Source organism: Petaurus breviceps, unplaced genomic scaffold (genome assembly GCF_028583685.1).
Source record: "Petaurus breviceps papuanus isolate PSGF00001 unplaced genomic scaffold, PetGlider_PUasm1.0 91133, whole genome shotgun sequence".
Taxonomy (NCBI): Eukaryota; Metazoa; Chordata; class Mammalia; order Diprotodontia; family Petauridae; genus Petaurus; species Petaurus breviceps.
Window position 1 is genome coordinate 100672699 of NW_027187419.1, and position 24876 is coordinate 100697574.

Consider the following 24876-nt stretch of genomic DNA (forward strand, 5'->3'; position numbering starts at 1 on the left):
GATGTGAGGATTTGTCAATGACAGCAAAGTATTCTCAACTCTAACCAATCTTTGTGCCATTTCACCTCTGAGATAATGCATCTGTCACTGTAAACCAGATGCTTCAACAAGTACTCATGTTTTATCATAAAACATCATTAGAGGAAAATAATACCAGATCCCCCTTTGCCTCAAATTTCAAGCTACTATAGGACCAAGCTTTGAGGATTATATATGGCCCACTCAGGAATGGTTAAAGGTCACCAAGAAGAAATTCTACATCTCTCCTTGAATGGTGTCATAGGTATACTGATCTGGTGCTCCAAAAGAAAGGCATTCCATCATATCGCATCCTTTGCTTTTTCTCATGTTTAGTCGGTGACTCAATTTCTGTCAGAACTACATATTCTTCCAGGTCAGAATTTCTGGTTCTACTCATTAGAGGTATAGCTGCTGAGTTATAAGATATAGGCTGCATCCTACCAGACCCTTTATGAAAACTGTGGCTACAATAGTTATCTGCCTAATCTGCTTCACTCAGGTCTTCCCACTGGGGACAAAGGCAAAGCTTTCTAGTCAGGCAGAAGTGAAAAAGAAAACTCAAAATTGTATTTTAAACTACCGTACCCTAACTCACAAAGTGATGACCAAATAGAACCCCTCTTTCTAGAGAATGCTACTTTCAGGGGAGAGGATGTTTTCTTCAAAAGTGATTATTTGGAGAGTTCTCTCAAAAAGAATATTTTCAAATAACTAAAATTCTCCAAAAATTTCCTGTGTAAAACCCCTAGCTCTTTGGAATTAAAATATTTTTCTGTGGATGAGAATTTATAGAGAGAATGTAGCACTTTCAAAATGTCTTGCATTCATCCTATTAGTAAATAGATAGGACTTCAGTTATGAATGCTTCACTGTTGAGGCAATACACATTTTGGCTAAATCCAATATTGATAACAATTGCACCATATAGCATAATTGCTAATCCAGGGCATGTCAATCAATTGTATTAAGCAGAAGTAGATAGTTTTGATGTGAGTTATACAACAAACTGTCATGCATTGCCTAGCGAACTCAGTGGGCAAGCGCTCAGCCTACTAGAAGGAAAGGAATTATATAAAAGCCATCAAGCAGTTATACACAGCTTGCAGTGTTAGAAGTTTTGCTGAGGGTACATATCAAGGAGAAACAATGAAATCATTACCACATTCACACATCGCATTCACACTTAAGAAGTCCATGGAGGCTTGTGCTACTCTAGGAAATAGTCAGAAATAGACTACAAAGACTTCTTTGTAAGGCCTCTCCCCCAAAGGTGGGCACCTCTAGCAATGCACGTACACCCCCCCTCCCCCTGCCAAGTACTATACAGAGCCAGACCCCACTAAATGGGCAGTGATAAAAGTATGGGTTGTGTTGTAAGGTTTTTTAAATAATAACTAAATATTTTGGCTCAAAAGTATGGTATATCAAATAAGAGCAAAGGCTATAAAAAGCTAATACAGCTTAGCCATCTCTATGTAATGTATATACAAATACAACTATTTATATGTATACCGGCCAAGGTACATATGTCTTACATGCACAATAATTAGATTTATGTATTATGGCAGATCCACTTCTTTTTTAAGAATACAGATAGATGAAAATCAAGTGCTTAAGTACATTTCCGTAATGCAATCATTATCAAGGTGAGGTACCAAGGACCAAAGAGTTTCTCCTATTCTATACTACTCTTCATTCTCCCTCTCTGCTCCTTACCTATATCCTCTATCTCTCCCATAAATAAAAGAGAGAGAAAGAGAAATTAATAAGCAAGTGCCAATTTATAAAACTGACTGTGTGAATTGTGGTAGCGTTCAGCTGGGTTTAAAATTTCCTCAGAGATAAACATATGCATGATGGATATGCACAATACTTTTACCTTTTTTTGTATCCTCAGCACTTACCACAGTGCCCGACACATAATACGTGTTTGATAACTGCATTGGCTGTCTGACTGTTATTCCCTTCAGTAAAATAAATGTGAAACATAGATGAAAATTCCCATTGCAACCAAGTACAAGCAAGTATCTAAACCAGGAGTTCACAAACTTTTTGGTCTCAGGACCCCTTTATAGTTAAAAAAATCATTGAGGACCACTCCCCTTCCCAAAAAACTTTCTTATATGTTATGTCTATTGATGTCTACCATGTTAGAAATTAAAATGACTTAATGTTATGAAAATAGTTTTGCTCTTGCAGACGCCCCCTCCCAAAGTCTCTGGGATGCCTGAGAATACCAAGATCACACTTTGAGAACTAGCGATCTAAATTTTTCTATTGTATGTGAACTTTGTAATATTGAACATTATTGGAAAACATCAGTTCTCAGAAAGCTTGTTACCACCTCAATGAAAATATCTGTGCATTTGTTACAATTTGTAATATTAAACTTTGAATTTGTGATAAGAATGACGCTGCTTCAAGGAATCAAATTTAAAATTCTCTCTTTCAGTACCTCATTTATAAAGCTTTTCAGCTGAAATTTCCATGTACTTAAGATCATCAAAATGCTTTGTTTTGGGTGTATAAAGCAGAGAAACACTGAATGAACCTAGGAAATGGTAGCACTCAAAGATATCAAATAATGGCCAGTAAGATCAAATAATTGTGTTGGAGCCAGGGTCACAATATAGCAAGATACAACTATCTTCACTCTGTATTTCCTAAGAATTTTCCCATTCCACAATTATGAGACCTAAAAATGAAAAGAAAATTAGGATGCCATAGGGGTAACAATATACACTGAGTAATCCAAAAGGCTTAAGTGTTTTCTCTTTCTGCCAGAAGCTATTGATACTACATTTGGATTCAATTTAATTTTAATCCTTACTTTTAAATCTTACTCTGTTAAAATTAGAAGCACAGAAAAGAATAGCCAGGCATACTGTGCTGTATTATAGTTTGAGGGGATGTATTAAATTTTAAAATGAGGCCCTTGCGGGAAGATGCAAGAATTGCAGTCATAAATCACAAGCCCCTAAAATCGTGCCTCACACCTAGTAACCACTCAATAAATATTTGTGAAACTGAATTGGCATCAAGAAACTGCTCAGCTGTTTCCTCCACTGGTTATAAATCTAATCATTTGAGCTGTGGCAATTTCTTGGGCCTGTGTTAAGAGCCTGCTGGGATCCACTGACTGAAGTGCTTTGTTTTTCAAATGGAAGGTGGAGAGAAACAATGAGATGGGCGGCAAAAGAAACAAAGAGCCACAATGCCAGGATGCTAAGGGTGAAAGAAGACAACCTGGCATAGGTTTTCAGGAATTCTAACACCTAAATGAGAAGCAAATGGTCTAAATAGAGGCCCCACTCACTAATTTTAAAGTATTGTTCCAGCTACTTTTGAGGCACCATTGTTCCAGACTTGCTGGAACACACAGTTTTATGTGATACCTACAGAGGAGAAGACAAAAAATGCGGCATTATTAATGCGTGCTGGTTTAAGGCTGAATGGACAGTGGGCAGAGGTTTTGTTTGTGCTTTTTACTAGCTGCAGGAGAAAGGTGTTCCTAAAGCAAGTTAATATTTTTCATGAGACAGAAAGGCCAAAAGGCTACAAAGCAAAAGAAAAAATGTATCTCTAAGAGGCATGAGATGGTCTTAAATTACTGAACTTCATATTTCCATATTTATTTATCAGGAAAGATCTTTGATATACACAAAATCCTACTAGCTTAAGAGAAAGAAAATTTAGGGACAAGGTAAAATGTATAATTAGAGGCTTACCGACCAGGCTCAGCGGCTCTCTCCCAAGTTACCTATGCTTTTTCACCCTTATTATGGTGATAGGAAACCTCCAGAGCTATGAGGCAAATTTAACTTTGTGCTTATCATGAGGAGATTGATTTGATTTTTTTTAATTAACAAAACACCACAGTGAATATTTTTTATATGTGGCTCAGGAATGGCCTCATTTTCCTTTTAAAAGATGGTGCCAAAGCCACAACAAATAAGGAGCTACAAATTCAAGAAAATAAATATATTTGTCTTTATTGAACAATTTTATTCTGTTCCATGAAACCACTGAGGTACCACACTTCACAGTCCATTAGAAAAAAACAACTACTCTTTATACTATACACATGCCAATCTTTGTAACTATACAGATACTAAAATTTTTCACATTGTTACAAATCTTTATCCTGGCTTGTATGCAGAGAAACCATGTCCTACTGGGCAAATAAAATCAATTTCCATATCCAACAACTAATAACAATTATTTTTTATGTTGGTCTTTTAAGACAAAAAGCTAAAATTGGGGTGTATAGAGGGCTAATTAGACTCACTCCCCCACTTCATATCCCATTCTTCTCTTTTCAAATGGCAAAGTAACAATTCTCCAGTGATGCTACAGAAAAGTCCTGAACTTCTTACCCAGAAATCCCTTAAAGAATGTAGAGGATGACTCCATGCAGTTCATACTCTATTTCATAAAGAATTTTGCCCAGGCTGGCCCAGAACAAGAAAATTTTGTAGCACCTATTTTAGGAATGTGAAAGTGTCAGTGATTCAATGAGCTGGAGTAATTACATTCCTGGATTCCTTAATCTTTTGCAACAGTCTAATGCTTTGAAGAAAAGAAAACAGATTTTCTATTTTATCTGCATGAATCCTTTTAGGAAATTAGCACTGTACTTAATGGCTGATCAGGTCCTAAATACACAACAATCTATATCCACTGGTAGGTATTGGAGTTAAAGCCTAGACCAACCTCACTACCTAGTTCTCAAAAGACATTTTCTTTCTCTCTCTCTTTCCTTTTTTTCTTTCTTTTTTTCAGGGGGGTCTTGAAATATCCTTACCAAATGTCACCTCTCCACTTCCACTCTTGTCAAACAATTGGAAAGCTACTATGAACATAGCATCTGGGGCACACAAAACAGACTCAAATGCCAAAAACTCTTGATAGGAGATCAACCTAAAATAAAATATAAAAAAAAAATTGTCAGGTTTCTAAAGACTTAGTAAGGGCAGCAGTACTTGTAGTTGAGGAACAACTGCTTTGAAACTACACCCATTGAACTGGTAAGGCACATAAAGCATAACTGTCCTGCTTAACCAGCTTGCTGCAGAGAACTAATGGACACTCATATACTTGAGATTCCTAAGGAGTGGCATTACAGTAATGTTATGAGTAAAGTACATATATCCACATGTTGAGTCTGCACCTTTATTGGTATGCTTGTGTTTTTTCTTCAAATTATCATCTCTTAGAAGCTGTATTATGTAAAATTTGGTAGCAATGTCCACAATTTGATATGGACTATGAGTCAGCAATACTTTTTTTGATGAATATATAAACTAAGCTGCTTAGGAAAAATTTCTGCCTGGATGAAGGAAAAAAATTTCCTGAAAAGGTGAAAATATTGGCAATTTTTAAGTGGTACCTTTAGAAATAATAAAAATACTTAGAAAACAAATGTCTCTCCCTACCACCCCCCAATATAATGTGAACACTGAATTAACTATAACCCCTAACTGGGAAGGTTTCCCAGTTAGACTATATAACAAATATTATAATTCAAAGGATTATTGTGGGTGGGGGGAGGCAGGGAAAAGGAAGTCAAGGGGCACAGAAGCAAAAAAATTCCATAAGAAGTTAATAAAAAATAAATGTACTTTAAAATTTTACATTTTATATTAATTCCAAACCCAATTCAAGTTTTAAAAAATCACGATATTCCATATTTATTGGAATAATTTAAATTTCAGAGGCTTAATTATATCTACCACATAGATGCAACATAATCTGTTCTAAGTTATATAATAGAATTATTATACATTGTTTCTGTGGTGCTTGCTCAGAAAGCAGCTTTATGAAAGTGTTGCTCCATAAGTTAATGAGAATGACCCAATTCTTCAACACAGGGCCTGCTTCACCATGCTACTTAACTTTCTGTCAAACAAGTAACTAAAAATCCTATCAGAATCTAGGATAAAAATGGCCAGGCTTCAAGTAAAGGATGGGTTTAGCCACATAATAAGATGGAATCATAAAAGACACTCACAAAATATTTACTGAGTACTATGGCTAATTTGTAGTGGTGGAAGAAATTTCTATATCATGAGTTCCCCACACCAATATATCACTCCTCCCCCTCAATCTCCCCCCAAAGTGCAAAGCCTATCCACTAAAGCATCTCTACAGGATATGAATTCACCTCAAGTGAATCTTAGGTCTGTGGTGACAGGTTAGTCTAATGGGATAAATGAAGCTACATAACTTATGAGAATGGAGTCTCAGAGATGATCTAATTCAATCATCTCATTTTATAGATGATGAAACTGAGGGCTAGAGATTTAAATTATTTGTCCAAGATCTTAAATATAAATGGCAGTGCACACATATGATTTTAAAATAAGCAGACAGAACAAATTATAAATGAAATGCCAAGATCACATTTCCTCAGAAGTGACAACATCATTTAAAAGTATCAGTTATAGGTGCAACTACCTACTGTGATAGAAATAAAATAGCATTAAAAAGCATGCTATATCTACTAATCATATTTCCTACTATTTAGGACACAAATTTATGAATTCTTAAATTGAACCTCAAGATCTTTCTAAAAAGGGATAATTTTAAAAGAATGACAGATCAAAGATGGTGTTTTTACTGAAGGAAAATAAAGGTGATTGAAGAGGCATTAGTAACTACCTACCCATATGACTTTCTCTTTTTGATGTTGGGTTTGTTTTGGTTTTCTTTGGTTCTAAACTTAACACCAAAAAACATTTTCCATGTACAAAGTAGAAAAGAAAAAGGGGATTTCACAAGTTTGTATTATGTGCAGATTGCTTTTCTTTTTAAATATATGATAAAATTAACATGTTATAGTTAAAGCTGTCCTACTTGTCTAAATTTCCTACTGACCTTCCTTTTCTTTTGCGTATTTTAAAAATGTTTTTCAATGATCTTTTTTTCTTACTTTTCTTTTTTTTTTTCACTTTGTTATTGCTGGTTCTACCCTCAAAAAAATGAAGGAAAGAAAAACAAAAACCCTTATGTCAAATGTATTTAACCAGGCAAAACAAATCCACACACTGGCTGTGTCAAAAAATGTATATCTCCATATTTACATAGTGCCTACTACATCTTTACAACATTGTTGAGAATAGACTGAGTGCATCAAGGGCATGCTTGACAAAATGGCAACAGGTAGCTTTCACAGATGATTCTTAACATAACTGATTGAATTAAAAGTAAGTAAGATCCCACTGTGCTGACTAATTTATATGAAAGCATGATTCATAAGAACAAAAAGCAGGCTATGGCAACATGATATACATCCAAGTATATACACATACATCAAAGTCATAAAACTCCATGAGAAATGAAATTAAAGCAAAAGCATTACTCACATTGAGAGAGAGAGAGAGAGAGAGAGAGAGAGAGAGAGAGAGAGAGAGAGACCTATTGGGCCAAGGTCATTACTATTGTCATGGAAAGTGTGCTACATAAGGTCAAATGAAATATTGTGTTGATGGTGAAGTTCTCCAAGTTCTATTTGGAGATAACAAATTAATTTCATTAAGTCCCAGAATATTACAAACCCTCCTTAGAGAGATAACAATTTGAAAGATCAATCTAACTGTTCGTAAAGAAAAAGCAAAATGAATTATAGTTCATGAATACAAGTATTTTGAATTCCATAATAAATGGCTCTACTGCATTCTAAAAGTATCACCTGCACAAGAAAAGTTTTTAAATGATAGGAAAGAGAAGGGGTGGGTGGTGGGTGGGAAGCATTATATAGTGTCTACTCCTTTCCAGACACAGTGCTAAGAACTTTACAAATATTATTTCATTTATCCTCACAACAACCCTGTGAGGTAGGTGCTATTATCCTTATTTTACAATTAAGGAAACTAAGGCAAACAGAGGTCAATGACTTGCCCAGGTTCACACAACTAGGAAGTATCTAATGCTGGATTTGAACTCAGGTCTACCTGTCTCCCTACCTGACTAGGCAGGAAGGTGGAACAGTGGATAGAGTACTACACCTGGAGTCAGGAAGGCCTAAGTTCAAATCAAGTCTCAGACAATGTGACCATGAGCAAGTCACTTACTGTGTGTGACCTTGGGCAAATCACTTTATCCTGTTTGCCTCAGTTTCCTGATCTGTAAAAATGAGCTGGAGTCTAAATGCAGATCAAACCATACTATTTTTACTTTTTTGTTTTTTCTTTCTTGTGGCTTTTACCTTTTGTTCTGATTCTTTTTTCACAACATGACTAACAGAAATATATTTAATATGACTGTACATGTATAACCACATTAGATCAGTTGCTATCTTGGGGAGGGGAGAGAAAAAAATTTGAAACTCAAAATCTTATAAAAGTAAATGTTGAAAACTATCTTTACATATAATTAGAAAAAATAAACATAAATATAAAATATAAAAATAAATAAATGTATAAGCATAATTGGAAAAAAATAAATACTGAATAAATGGGGGGGGGGGAGGCGGTAGAGAGAATGAGCTGGAGAGGAAATGGCAAACCACTCCAATATCTTTGAGAAGGAAACCCCAAATAAATTCACGAAGAATTGAACATGACTAAAATGACAGAAAAAAAAGGTTCCTTCCTATAATAATAAACAATAATCATTGTTTTTCAAGTTCTAGCCAGGTTAAGGGATTTTTTTAATTCATAGGAAAACAACAAATGCAAAGCATAGTATTCTGTACAAAATTCAGTCCTTTGTATTATCACTTCTTTGTATTACTACTATTTTTTCAGAGGTAGATTTCAAGGAAAGAAAATTTGTATAGGAAATATTTATCATACTTAGTATATAAGACACTACCTGAAAGTTTGGCATGAAATTAGAGGACTTGTTTTCTGGGAGAAAAAAAAAACATAATACATTTTATTAAGTTGAACCCTTATATACATCATTTCCTATCTGACTCCTATACACACCACTCCTTGATCATGGATCATCATCACTCCTCACAATTTCCTCCTACAAGTCTATTTTTATTCTTGTTTGTACCTCATCCATAGTATCTGAATTTCGATCCCTTACCTTCTCTATAATACAATTTCCATCCCTTTATGTAGGTCCTCTTCTATTATATCCTTCTTTTACAGATTTTATTTTTTGCTTTTATGTCCTATAATTGTCCAATCACATATTCCTGAAATATTCTGCAGTCTTCACTAATGAGAGGAATGGAAAGGCCATTAAAAAAACTACCAGCTGAGATAGGTCCAAATATAGTCATAGTGTTAAGTAATCAAAAAACAAGTATTTCTGCTCCACATTGAATGCAGTTTCTTAAATGCACTAAATTTATTTATTTTTTAACCTTCTAAAGTAATTACTTAGGAAACTGACTAATCTCCTTCAATGCCAGCTTTCAGGTTAGCTATTCTATCCCTACCTACTAAAAAATATACATGTCTTGATCTATCAAACAAGGAATTATCTCAAGAATATTTCCCATAGAATTATACAGGATCAAGACCTAAAGACATCAGTGGTAAAGGATGATATTTGAGATATTAAAAATTAAGATAGTGGAGAAGAATTTAGCCATTTGTTATAATAGCAACTGCATTACAAAAATTCAAAGGATCTCCTCCAATCATTCTTCACTCTGATGATGGTGCTTACTGCCCTGAAAATTTGGAAAAATAAAAAATGCTTCCTCATTTTTTTCTACAAGGTTCCTAACAAATAACAGGAAAAATATTAAGTAGTTTATTCATTTGTTGATTTGTTTAATTCTTTTTTTTTGAGGGGGGAAGGTAAGGCAGTTGGAGTTAAGTGACTTGCCCAAGGTCATACAGCCAGTAAATGTGTTGTGTCTATGGCTAAATTTGAATTCAGGTCCTCCTGACTCCAGGGCTCTATTCACTGCAGTACCTAGATGCCTTGACTTATTTAATTCTTTTTTTTTTTTTTGCCTTTTGGAGGGCAATTGGGGTTAAGTAATTTGTCCAAGGTTACACAGCTAGTTTTTTGTGTGTTAAGTATCTAAGGCCAGAACCGAACTCAGGTCTTCCCGACCCTGGGGCGGGTGTTTTACTCACTGTGCCACCTAGCCACTGACTTATTTAATTCTTGTACTTCTCTTTCTTCTACTCCTTTCACAATTGGGCCTATCAGTGGTTAATTATTGTATTTATCTATTGTATACATAACATTCTATGATTTAGAAATAGAAAAAGACCTTAAAGCCTGGCTAATCCAACCACCACATTTTATAGGTGATAAAATTGAGAACCAAAATAGTCATGTGGGGGTGGATAGGTGGCGCAGTAAATAGAGCACCAGCCCTGGAGTCAGAAGGACCTGAGTTCAAATCCAGCCTCAGACACTTAACACTTACTAGCTGTGTGACCTTGGGCAAGTCACTTAATCCCAATTACTCAGCCTTTAGAATCAGAAAGCCCTAAATTTAATTGTTGCCTCAAGATACTAACTGGTTTTGTTATTCTTGCCAGTCATCTAACCTCTACCAGCCTTAATTTCCTCCTCTGCAAGACCTGGATAAAATAGGATTTATGTGATAATCGAATAAGATAACATTTATGTAAAGCACTTTGTTAATCTGAAAGTGCTATATAAGTAACTGTTTTATTATTATTATCATTATTGTTACTATTACTATTACCTATGAATTCTATATCCCAGAGAATCCTGCCAAAGGGAAAACTATATTGACTCAAATATGTATGGTAAGAGAATTATAACAAAGATGTTCGAAAATCTCAAAACTCAAATGACCTTTGTTTTATTTAGGGTGTTCAATTAAAAAAGTAGAGGGTTCCCCTATATAATTAAATATATTAACAGTTTTCCAAAAAAAAAAATTAAAAACTATTCACAAACAAATGAAAGTTTGTTCCAAATCTGGAAGAAAAAAAAACAGATTTCACCTTATACTCAATAAGTTGGCAAAAATGATTAAAGATACAAATATTCAATGCTAGAAGGGCTGAGGGAAGACAGACAGATAAATACACTGTTGGTGAAGCTGCAAATGGGTCTAGCCATTTTTGAAAACAATTTCCAATTATGCTATAAAACTGATTTAAAAAGTTCATGCCGTTAACCTAGATATCCCACTAGTGATCACATACCCTAAAGAGGTCAAAGACAGAAAGAAAGGTCTCACATATAGCAAAATATTCAGAGTGGCATTTTGGTGCGGTAGTAAAAATCTAGAAACAAAATGGGCAGCATGCATCGACTAAGTTGAACAAATTTTAGTTCACGAATTTCACAGAACTTTATTATATTGTGAGAAATTTAAGGAATTCAGGGTAATGTGGGAATAAATGTATGAATTGAGACAAAGTCAAGTAGAACAAGGAGAATAATATACACAGTACCTACCGTGTTTCCCCGATAATAAGACCTATCCCGAAAATAAGCCCTCCCCTTACTGTGTAAGATTCCTCTAAAATAAGCCCTCCCCCGAAAATAAGCCCTATTGAGATTGCTACTGTAGTGAAGGTGGTCCCCTGCGCTACACGCTACATTACGGTACCCTCTGTATGCACCGTCCCCCCCCGGGTGAAACGCACGCTGTGCTCCGAGCTGCATCCAATCAGAGCTGCAGCAGTGAGCACATCATCCTGTTCTTTATTGAATTCATTATTGAATAAAGGTACATTTTTTTGTTCACATTTACCTGTTTATTAAAATTTCTGTCAATATTCATTAAAATAAGCCCTCCCCTGAAAATAAGCCCTCTGGTGTTTTTCTGTCCAAAAAAATTTAATAAGACAGTGTCTTATTATCGGGGAAACACGGTACAAAACATGGACAGCTGAAGGCTGAGTAATTATAATAAACAATCTTGGCCCTAGAGAAGGAAAGCACACCCCTTCCTTCAATAGAGAGGTAGGGGGCTGGGGAAACTATGACTGTGGAATGCTATGTACTCTGACAGACATGGTCACTAGCCACTTTCTTTTGGCTATGTTTAATGGTTTTTCTTTATTGCAAGGGAAGGCTCATCCACAAACTAGCTGTGTCACTCTGGGTGAGTCACTTGACTTCTGATTGCCTCAGTTTCCTCATCTATAAATTGGGAATAATAATAGCACCAACTTCCCAGGATTGTTGTGAGGATCAAACAGAATAATTATAAAGTGCTTAGTATACAGTAAGTGCTATATAAATATTAGCTGTTATCATGATTACTATTATTATTACTAGGAAAATGAGGATATCTGAAAATGACTATAATGTATAGACAAAAGATATCATTAAGATTTTTTTAAAGTAGCATAGTCAGCAAATGATGCACATAAGTATTTGTGGCTTTAAAATAAATTACTTCACAATTATAACTTGCCTTTTTGTACCTCTGATCCCATATACATTTTATACTGTTACAATGTAACCACATTATTCTTTTTTAAAGAGAATAGAGAAGCAGTCTGCTCATGAAAGTAGAAACATATTCCTAGAACAATTTTTCTTTAATTACTTTTCCCCTTTTAGCTTATTATAGATTCTCTTCTGATACCACTGGCAGGAGTCTAACCAATCTATAATCTGCAAATGACAGAAATCTGACAGAACTAAGATCGTATTTCAATATGGCATTCACTGTTTTCCCCAGGTCCCCCCAAGTTCAATTTAACATAATGGCCCCCCTAAATGATTGATATATGAATTTTATAGCTATTATGCAACACACACACGCACACGACATTTTGCCGTTTTCATCATAAACACTGACAACATAAATTTCTGAAAATAGGGAAAACTTAAAATTCTTCTGCTTTATGAGAGAGAACAGAGCCTTCATGTGAAATCCTGAGTAGGGACAAATTTAGAACCTACAATTCAGTAAGTTACAGCTTAAAACAAGCAACTGTCTAAACATTTTAGATTTCAAATCTAAATCGTACGATAATAGTACCTCAGATACCTGCATATGAAGTATAAAATAATTTTACTTTCATTTACATGAAGGACTTCAAAGTTTTAGTTAAAACTAAGAAAGAGACACATTTGGCTAATTGCTTCCACTTTCAGACAACAAAGTGAACTATTTATAACACACCTAACTATTCTACAATATGTTGCAAATAGCAAATACCCATATGATATTCTGTGTTTACTTTCTGCCCATTCAGGAGGTAAATTTGGGGGTTTGCTGGCATTGAGAATATAAGAAAATCAGTACAATAAGGATCTGTGCAGAATATAGGAAACTCTTGGACTAATTTATGTAAAACACCCCATCCCTACTCATTCAAAAACTTAAGAGATATGTAGGCTAAATTTAGTGTTTCATTTCTAGTCTCTTATGAGTATAAATATAATAATGAATAACTATGTAGAAGAATTATTCATGGCATTTTTTCCATTTGCAACTAAAATGAAATTGGGTTTGGGTAAATGCACTAATTGAATTATACTATCAATTCCTCTATCACTTGTTAGGGTGAAAGATGAAGGAAGAAAAGTTATTCCCTCATATGTAGAGCATGAAGGAAGAAAATGCAAGGAAAAGGGAATATTCAGAAGACAGGATCCAAGTGATATATAATGACATCAGTGAGAAATATTTCAGTGTGAAAAGAGTTATTGCCATATTCTCCCCCTTTGGGTATAGAGATTAGTAAAACAACACATTGTCAAAACATATGGTTCCATTATGATTTAGTGTTCAAGACACTAAAAATTCAACGGTGAACAGATTATACGTAAGCTGTCTCAGGAAAAACTTGTTATAATAATAATAATAATAATTCATTATTACATAATGCTAATAAACCATGAAAATCTGTGTCATTATTGGACATTTTGAGAACCATATACTAATTTGAAAGTGTATAGTATCAAAAAGAGCTGCATCCATCTCTAACCCAATTCAAGGTGAATTATCCAGTGGAATTTTGCCCCTAGCATTTTCAAGTCCTTCTCTCATGTAGATTTCATTTCTTGGATCTTTTGGGGATAGCTGCAATCATCTGACAGAAGTCAGAAGAGGTAACAGGCTTATCTGTGCCTTAATTTCAGTTATCTTTTGTTTAAAAAAAAACACAGTAAACTAAATGTTAATAACAAAAACTACAAATACTTTAAATATCAAATAATTATTATTTTTTCATTAACTACAAACACTGAAACACAATAAATTACATAATCAAAGATTATATAATGTGATGTGTAAATAAATTCTAAGAAAGTCATATTTTGCCATATTCTGTTGTATGCATTATACCAAGTTACATTTATATTATAAGCAACCCAAAAAAGAAGCCTATGTTTAAAAAAATACTCTTTAGGTGACTAAAAAAATCCTCTCATATTAATAATACTAGAAAATTTATTCTCTTTGGTTTTAGAAGTAATTTATATCTTCCTAAGCCATTTTACAATTTGCAACAGTGAAAAGAAACAATAGAGTTAAGAGGCCTTCAATTTGAAATGAATGAGATCTCCCTTTTAAAAAGGTGGACAGTATCCAATTTTTAACCAACTCTTTCCAACTCTTCTTCAGTCAATACTCACTCCTCTGATAATATTTTTTTTTGCCTTTTGGAGGGCAATTGGGGTTAAGTAACTTGCCCAAGGTTACACAGCTAGCTTTTTTGTGTGGGTGTTGTGTCTGAGGCCAGAACCGAACTCTCTTGCCTTGCTCTCTTCTAACAACTTAACTCTTGGCTCTACTTGACTGTATCAAGAGTTCTTTCTTCCAGGACTGAGGCCAGAAAGCTTTGAAAAATAAGTAAGTGAAACTGCATTGGAGCAGAAGAGGTCAAAAGGAAGCATGTGAAAAGACGTAGACACTGAAGACTGGACTTAGAGAACAATTAAAAAAAAACAAGCAAACCAATTAACAGTAAATGCTCCAGAAGCTACAAGGATAATAAGCTCTTTTTAAAAATTTTAAGGTAGGGAGGTGGCTAGGTGGCACAGTGAATAGAACACTGGCCCTGAAGTCAGAAGGATCCGAGTTTAAATCTGGCCTCAGATACTTCACACACACACACACACACACACACACACACACACACACAAACTAGCCATGTGACCTTGGGCAAGTCACTTAACCCCAATTGCCCTCCAAAAAGCAAAACAAACAAACAAAATTTAAGGTAGAGATTTGTAGCAGATGTAATTAGTCCTCAGAGGCCTGTCTTTGGACTGATAGATTTCTTTGCTGAATGGTTCATGGTGACTTTACCAGATGATATAATCATTCACAAAATTGTGCATACACTATAACTTTGATAGAAAAGTACTCCACTATTTATATGTTACCTATTTCTACTTTTATCTATATTATATATAAAGAGATTATCAATACATATTATATATAACATCCTTATATCTACTTATATAACATCTTAAATCTATTATAACAACCCTATATCAAAAGTACTACATTTCCACTTTAACTTTTGTGTATTTATAGAAACCAAATGTCTGCTCACAACCTTCAGTATTAACAATGGATATTCTCTCTTGCAATCATGTAAGAAATACATATGATTCAATTACAGATGTTTTACTTATTTAGGGCTCATCCTTATATACATAAAAGAAAACAAAATTCAGCATCCCCTCTCTGTGCTATAACTCCATCCTTATATATACATATTTTTAATTTTGTGTGTAATTCTTAGAAAGTCAATGTACAAAACAATTGATTCATAATTCTCATACTGTAATTTTTACCAGGAGTAAACAAAAGCATTTTAAACACATATTTGATTATATTTTGTTTAAAAGTTATAGGTGGGTACTAGTTTCTCTCTCTTTTTATTTTTTTATTTATTTATTTTTTTAAAGCAATTGGGGTTAAGTAACTTGCTCAAGGTTACATGGCCAATTATTGCTGGGTGTGCTGGTGAGTATCTGAGCCAGGATTCGATCCCAGGTCATCCCAACTCTGGGGCTGGTACTATTACTCACTGAGCCACCTGGCCGCCCCTCTCTCTCTTTTTAAAGATTGGTTCAAATAGCTTTTATTTTTTCAGAAAATGGTTTCAATTTCTCACCCATCCTTGGTTTGATCAGCTACTCCTGCCAAGAGCTGCACAGTCCATGGATTATAATGTTTATCAGCGTATAATCCAAGATAACGCTGGACAAAGTCCTCTGGGGTCATGTAATGCTCTCCATCGACCTCGGTACTGGCATACTACAGAGGGAAGAAACAAACATTACAAGGGTAAGAATAACTTAGATGTTATTTTGTAACTACCAAACAGCCCATGAAATAATAAGTTAAAATTCGGCAGAGAAATGAAGGAACATCTAAAGATCTTTTCCTTTTGTGTGAAAAGAAACAAAGAGGGAATATTCTACTGATTTAAGAATTTCAGAAAGACAAGAGATTTCAGAGTACAAAAGGCACAAGGGGCAACTAAGATGATGGCCAGAAGCTGAAAGTGAGAAACTAAAAATCTTCAAGTTTCCAGAGACTTTCTTACCCATAAAAGAGGTCAAGAAGCAAATCATAATAAAAATTGTTGCTTAGGGAACTCTAGTTTTCTTATTGGTTCCAATTTCCAGCATGTGACAAGAAATTAGAAGAGAAAATGCCTTTCTAAGAAATTTCTTGAAAATCATATCATGAATTTCATTTATAAGGATGATCAAGGTGATCAATCAAAGCCTCTGCTCTGTGGGAAATGTATCTTATTAAATAAATATTTGTGCATTTGTCTCAAATCAATCTTAAACGAACAAATTCATTCTGGAAATTCTTTTGATGAATCTGGCAATGCCAGAGCATCGTCCACTTATATGTTAATAACAGAAGCCCTAATTTCTGTAATTTCTTGTTTCTAAGATGACTTGTCAAATTACTACCCAAAAATGCCATAGAAAAGAAGTTAATATCAAATAACAATGGTCTCTGTGCACTTTTGTGAAGGTTTACCTTTCATTCTCATTTAAATTTGAATCCTTCTTTGCAGGCAGGAATTAATAAACTGTATTTCTGCAAAATACACTCATTCAACTAGAGAGTTCCAATCTTCAAAATTCCACAGCATAGCAAGGATTCAAGGATGTCACTGATTTCATAGTTCAACCTAAATAAAACCTTCAGAAGTAGTTTAATTCTCAACTATCCTACTCATTACCTCAAAAATAGCTCTATCTTTATCTACCCTCTCCTCTTTCCTATCTGCCTGAGAGGAAGAAGAGACCCTCCTTCTTGCCAAGATGAATACTTCCATCGAAGACTTTGATCACACCCACTCTTGCCTCCAGAATACTGTTTAATCAATCATTCCTCCTCTCTCTAGCACCTCCACCCTCCTCCATTGGCCAATTCCCTTCTGCTTATAAATATGCTTAAACATGCTTGTATCTTAAAAGTCAAACAAAATCCTTCTCAATTTAGCTACCCATAAAGCAACCATACCATCTCCTTTATTTCTCTTCACAGTGTAGTCAGAGGTGTGCTGGAGTCAGTTCAAACTAGCTTATAGATGTTAAATTTTTAGTGTGAGCATTCAGACCTCAGAAATAAGCATACACTACAAATGGGGACTTGATTCATTATTTTGTTGATTGTCTAGATTTAAAAAGTGATGGAGAAAAAATGTTAATAATGCAGATTAAACCTTTCCATTGAGCTGTTTATTAAACATTTACCAGAACACCATATTAAGTCTACATTTATTGCCTCCATTCCCTCTCACCTGAACTATTACTACCAATCATGAACCAATCTTTGTACACCAATCTTAACAGGTATTTTTGAACATATCATCCTGCTCAAAAAATTCTCAGTGGTTCCAACTCTCCACTGAAAAAGGTTTAAATTCAGCTTAGGAGGCTTAGAGTTTTTTTTTTTTTTAAGCAATCGGGGTTAAGTAACTTGCTCAAGGTTACAAGGCCAGTTATTGCTGGGTGTGGTGCTGAGTATCTGAGCCCGGATTTGATCCAGGTCATCCTGACACTGGAGATGGTGCTCTTACTCACTGAGCCACCTGGCCGCCCCTAAGCAATTGGGGTTAAGTAACTTGCTCAAGGTTACACGGCCAGGTGTTTCTGGGTGGGTGCTAAGTGTCTGAGCCTGGATTCGATCCCAGGTCATCCCTACTCTGGGGCCTGGGGCCGGTGCTCTTACTCGCTGTGCTACCTGGCCGCCCCCCTTAGAGTTATTTTTTTACAGACTCGGGGGAGGGACCCTCTTTGGGCTTTGCATTTCCAATTTCCTTCAGGTATAATACAATACTTTGTGCACACATAATAAGTGCTTAACAAATGTTTGTTGACTGAATAATCTTAGATATTACCTACAATTCCTATTTAAAATAGTTCCTACTTCTCATAGCCTCCATCAGCAGTTGCCTCTTTTTTTGGAGGGGGAAAGCAGGGCCATTGGGATTGAGTGACTTACCCAAGGTCACACAGCTAGTCAGTGTCAAGTGTCTGAGGCTGGATTTGAACTCAGGTCCTTCTGACTCCAGTGCTCTATTCACTGTGCCACCTAGCTGCCCTTACAACTACCTTTGATTATTACATCAACAGACATTTTTATCACACTTTAAAATCGGCAAAAGAATTTACATATGTAATCTCATGGCTGCCTTACAACAATAATCCTGAAGTGAAGCAGTTGCTACAACTACTATTATCTTGGTTTTATAGATGAGAAAACAGAAGTTTAGAAAACTCAGAGGCTCACTCCTGGCCATACATCTAAAAAGTAGTAGAAATAAGATTTTAATTTGACAGCCTAAAACAGTCCACCCCTCAGAATAGTTTTTACCACAAGGTAAACTGATGTTTGTTGGATTGCATATCCCTTACGGTAAAGACCATGTCAAATCTAACATTTAAATTTTATTCACTGAACTACTATAATAGTCTGACCTCCCAAGTTCTCTCCCTCGCTAATCCAATATCCACATAGCTATTGAAATGGCCTTCTTAATGGTAGCTAGGTGGTACAGTGTATAGAGCTCTGGTCCTGGAGTCAGGAAGATCTGAGTTCAAATCTGACCTAGCTCTATGACCTTGGGCAAGTCAATTAACCCTGTTTGCCTCAGTTTCTAATTTGTAAAATGAGCTGGAAAAGAAAATGGCAAATCATTCTAGTATTCTTGTCAAGAAAACCATAAATGTGGGCATAAAGAGTTAGACATGACTGAAATGACTCAACAACAATGCATAGCCCTGGTCATATCACTTTCAAGTTCAAAAAACATAACGGACTCCCTATTTCTCAAAAGACAAAATAACACATTTGACCCAAAATTACCATTTTGCTCATGTAGAGCATTTAAGACCCTCCACAATTTGGTCTCCAAACTACCTCTCCAACCTTATTACTCCCCATCATGTACTCTTATATTCTGGTGAAATTGGACACATTCTTCCCTTATTTTGTCTTACTGGGACACAAGGCTAAAAATCACTTACCCTGCTAAACTCTGACTAAAATCCTCCTCCTTCAAGGAAGCTTAGGAACCATCTCCTCCATGAAACCTTTCTTGGTTTTCCCAGCTGAAAGTATTCTCTATCCTCAAATTTTCTGAGAGGACTTTTTCTGGAACTCTCCCTCATGACACTCTGTTTTGTACTATATTTTTACAATATTGTATTCCTTAAGAGCAGAAATCAAGGAATTTTTCACCTCTATTGTCCTGTGGTCTTGCTTAATATTTGCTGAATTTAATACCATAGTTCAAAGAAAGACATCATAAACACAGAAGGCACTCAAAATTAGGATGATGAAAGAATGTGGCTCTAGTTATTTTGATTCCTGCTGGTTATGTTTTTTCCACTTTTAGCTGTTGTCAAAATTCTACTAGTTTACTATTCAGAGGCCAAGAACCCATCTGATTCACCAGAGGGTATATGTCTTCTAATTTATGAGTTTGATTGCTGACATTGTGACCAACATACATACAGGGAGGGTAGAAGCATACTGCACTTGTTGCAGAAACAGCACGTCACAGTTTTCTGGAGTTGGAGAAGCAGTGACCAGCAGAGTGCCAAGAAGTGAGGCTGTATTCCCACAAGCTACCAAGGCCACAGCTAACAACCAAGAAAACAATCACTGTCATTGTTATTACTCATTGAAGCCAGGTCCTACTAGTGCGAAGAATTATAAATGATGCTAGAGAGAATCACTTTCCTTGGGGTTTTTTTCCTTTTTTCTTTCTCCCTTAAGTGTTTCTTCCTAACCCTCCCAATCAATTTTAATTTGATTTGAACAGAAAGATAAAGTGTAAACCATCTTAGGTATAGCTTAGAGGGATAAAAAAGTCTCCTCATTCATAAGAAGTATTGTGCTTGACTTCTACAGGAGGCAGTTAACTAATTAACTCATTAAATTAAAGGCAATTACTTGGCAAATTCAGTGGGCGTTTTGTCTGAGGAATGGCAGTCTAAGACTAGTAAGTAAAGAGCTGAAAAATCCATGCATATACTTGAACATACATACATGGTCCTTACATAATAATCACAGGGGCAGCTAGGTGGCACAGTGAATAGAGCACTGGCCCTGGAGTCAGGAGGACCTGAGTTCAAATCCAGTCTCAGACACCTGACACATTTATTAGCTGTGTGACCTTGGGCAAATCACTTAACCCCAACTGTCTTGCCTTCTCCCCCTGCAAAAAAAAATAATAATAATCACAGCTGACATTTACAAACATTAAAGATTTTTAATACCACAATAAGCTATGATTCAATTGGGGCAAAATTCATCTTCAACCTTATTTTACATATAAGAAAACTGAGTCTCACAGTTGTTAATCAATTTGCTTGAACACTGAAAGAAAGGATTTCAAAAATCAATAGTCCATAAACTCCTATTAAGAGTCTATTTTGTGAGCAGAGCCAAGATGGTGGAGTAGAAACACAAACTTGGCTTGGGCTCCCATTCCAATCATTTCCAATACATGTAAAAAAACGACTCTAAACAAACTTTAGAGCTACAGAACCCACAATGTGACAGAGAGAAACAAATCTCCAGCTGAAAGAAGCCCAGAAGACAGACAGGAAGGGTCTGTCTAACTGAGCTGGGAGCTGAATGCAGTCCCACAGGAGCCATGAGGTTCTGGCCCCAGGGCAGCCCCAACCAGCAGCAACCTGAGCAGACTTCAGGAAAGTGAATCCCCAGCAGCTGTGGCAGTTTCCAGACTTCTCAACCCATAAACACCAAAGACAAAGTAAAAGGTCAGTGTGGAACTCTGTTGGAAAAGGGGGGGGGATGGAAGAGTACAATTCGGCCCCTGCCCTTGGGGCAAGAAGCAGCAGAGACACTGCTTCCAAAGCTCCTGGCCTGTAGATTGTAGAGGGATTAAGCAACTATTTAGAGGGTAACCACTCTTGCCTTGACCTGCTTGAATCTGGATCACTGTCTTGGCTAGTGGTCCCGGGGTGTGTGGCAAGTGAGCCAGAGCTTGTGGGGGCTATAGAGAGGGTGCCCTCCTAATAGCTCTGGCAGCTGTGAAAACCCCAGTGTTTTGGGACAAAGCTCTCTCCATTCTGGAAGAAGAGTTCGACCATGGCAAAGAGGTCAAAAGTCAAGTAATTGACTGGCAAGATGAGCAAGCAATGGAAGAACAAACAGACCACAGAATCCTTTTTTGGGGACAAAAAGGATCAAGGCATGGAGAGGAAGGAAGACATCAAAGTCAGAACTCCTGCATCAAAAGCCTTCAAGAAAAATATGAATTGGTTACAGGCCATGGAGGAGCTCAAGAAAGATTTTGAAACTCAAGTAAGAGAAGTGGAGGAAAAATTGGGAAGAGAAATAAGAATGATGCAAGAAAATCATGAAAAGTGAGTCAACAGCCTGCTAAAGGAGACCCAAAAATACAATGAAGAAAATAACACCTTAAAAAATAGACTAACTCAAATGGCAAAAGAGGCCCAAAAAGCCAATGAGAAGAAGAATGCCTTAAAAAGCTGAATTTGCCAGATGGAAAAGGAATTTCAAAAACTCACTGAGGAGAATAACTCCTTCAAAATTAGACTGGAGCAAATGGAAGCTAATGACTTTATGAGAAATCAGTATACAAATGAAAAAATAGAAGGCAATGTGAAATATCTCATTGGAAAAACCACTGACCTGGAAAATAGATCCAAGAGAGATAATTTTAAAATTATTGGACTACCTAAAAGCCATGATAAAGAAAAAAAAAGCCTGGACACCATCTTTCAAGAAATCATCAAGCAAAATTGCCCTGATATTCTAGAACCAGAGGGCAAAATAGAAATGGAAAAGAATTCACTGATCACCTCTTGAAAAAGAAAAAAAAAACTCCTAGGAATATTATAGCCAAATTCAAGAGTTCCCAGGTCAAGGAGAAAATACTGCAAGCAGTCAGGAAGAAACAATTTGAGTATTGTGGAAACACAATCAGGGTAACACAAGACCTAGCAGATTCTACATTAAGGTATATAAGGGCTTGGAATAGGATATTCCAGAGTTCAAAGGAGCTAGGACTAAAACCAAGGATCACCTACCCACAAAACTGAGTATAATGCGCCAGGAGAAAATATGGTCATTCAATGAAATAGAGGACTTTCAAGCATTCTTGATGAAAAAACCAGAGCTGAACAGAAAAACTGACATTCAAATACAAGAAGCAAGAGAAGCATGAGAAGTTAAACAGGAAAAAAGAAATCATAAGGAACTTATTAAAGTTAAACTATTTACATTCCTAAATGGAAAAATGATAATTGTAACTTATAAGACTCTTCTCAGTATGAGAACAGTTGAAGGGAATATATATGTATACATATGTATATACATACATATATGTACATATAGGAGGGTATATGTCTATATATATGTGACTGTGGGCATATGTATGTTCATGTATACATAGAAAGAGGGCACAGGATGAGTTGAATATGAAAGGATGATATCTAAAAAATAAAATTAAGAGGTGAGAGAGGAATTTATTGGGAAAAGGAGAAAGGGAGAGACAGATTAGGGTAAATTATCTCATATAAAAGAGGCAAGAGAAAACTGTTACAGTGGAGGGGAAGAGCAGGAAGGTAAAAGGGAATGGGACAACCTTATTCTCATTGAATTTGGCTTAAGGAGGGAATAACATACACACTCAATTGGGCATCTTCCCCTACAGGAAAATGGGGAGGGGGGGTATGGGATAAGAGGAGGGATGACAGAAGGGAGGTCAGATTGGGGGAGAGGGTAGTTAGAAGCAAACATTTTTTAAAAGGGATAGGGTCAAAGGAGAAAATAGAATAAGTGGGGGGTGGGATAGGATGGAGATAAACATAATTAGTCTTTCACAATATAACTACTATGAAAATTATTTGGGTAACTACACATATACAACCTATATTAAGTTGCTTATCTTCCCAGTGGGGGTGAGTGAGTAGGGAAGAAGGGAAAGAATCTGGAACTCAAAGTTTTAAAAAACAAATGTTTAAAAAAATTGTTTGTTTTACAGGCAATTGGGAAATAAGATATACAGGCACTGGGGTATAGAAATCCATCTTGCCCTACTACAAAGTTAGGGGGTGATGGGGGAGGATATAAGAGAGAACAGATTGGGGGAAGGGGTGTTCAGTAGGCTTCCTATTTTGGGGTGGGGGTAGGGGAAAGATGGGAAGAAAAATTTTAACTCAAAATCTTGTGGAAATGAATGTTGAAAACTAAAACTAAATAAATTGAGGGGAAAAGAGACTATTTTGTGCCAGATATTGAGCTAAATGATCCAGATATAAAGAAAGGAGAAAGACAGTCCCCTACCCTCAAGGAGCTCACAATCTCGGGGAGAAAGACAACACTTGAAAAGAAAACAGAGGGAAGAGGGAGGAAGGGGTAGAAGGGTACCCATCAGTAGAGCACAATAAAGTATAAGGAAGTACAGCTAGGTAGAAAATTATGAGAGGGCTGCCTTGGGGCCCTTTCTAAATGAAGATCTGGGAGGAGCTCTCCAATATCTGCTCTCTAATCAGAGAGAAGGAGGGACCTTGGGGCAGAAGATGTGAGGACCAGTTAGAAGGTTTTTGCAATAATCCAAGCAAAAGATAATAAGGACCTATACTGATGTAGCTGTATGATTAGAAGCAAAGAGAATTATGAAAGATGTTGTGAAGGTAGAAAAGACAAGATTTGGCAACAGATTGGATGTGTGGGCTGAGTGCAAAAGGAGCTGAAGATGATGCTAAGATTATAAAGGTGTTGCCCACAACCCGAATAGAAAAGTTGGGAAGAGGCAAAGGTAGAGGGGGAAAGATAATGAGTTCAATTCTGGACATATTCAGTTCAAGAGACATCCAAGACATATTTGGTGATGGAGGACTAGAGCTTAGGAAAGAGATGAAAGATGGAAACAGAGCTGGGAATCAATCATCTACATAGAAATGATCATTGAATCCATGAGAGCTGATGAAAACACCAATCCAGATAGTATAGAGGGGAAAGAGTGGGGAGGAAACTCAAAACAAGGCCTTGGGAAACACCCAGTTCATAATCAGAATCTGAAGATATAGCAAAGGAGACTAAGGGATGGTCAGACAAGCAGAAAATCAAGAGAGAACAATGTCCTGAGGAGAGAGTAACAGTTGAGAAAAGGCCATTAAGAAATCTGTGGGGGAGCTGCTAGGTGGCGCAGTGAGTAAAGCACCGGCCCTGGAGTCAGGAGGACCTGAGTTCAGTTCCGGCCTCAGATACTTAAAACACACACACAAAAAAAAACTAGCAGTGTAACTTTGGGCAAGTCCTCCAAAAGGCAAAAAAAAAAATTATTGTGGTTACTTAACCCCAATTGCCCTCCAAAAAGCACAAAAAAAAAAATCATTGTGGGGTTGCTGGGTGGTACAGTGAATAGAATGCTGACCCTGGAGTGAGGAGTATCCGAGTTCAAATCCGGCCTCAGACACTTGACACTTACTAGTTGTGTGACCTTT

At 36.2% G+C, this 24876-nt stretch overlaps 1 protein-coding gene across 2 annotated transcripts in view; it reads right to left on the reverse strand.

Moving 5' to 3' along the window:
- The window catches only part of SLC25A12 (solute carrier family 25 member 12), a 130767-nt gene that overhangs the window by 93486 nt on the left and 12405 nt on the right, over positions 1 to 24876 (reverse strand). For both annotated transcript variants that reach the window (XM_069079966.1, XM_069079965.1), the window contains 2 exons: positions 16011 to 16153; positions 4826 to 4941 (listed from right to left, as the gene is read on the reverse strand). In XM_069079966.1, the coding sequence (XP_068936067.1) occupies positions 4826 to 4941; positions 16011 to 16153 (259 nt within the window). The remainder of the gene's footprint in view (positions 1 to 4825; positions 4942 to 16010; positions 16154 to 24876) is intronic.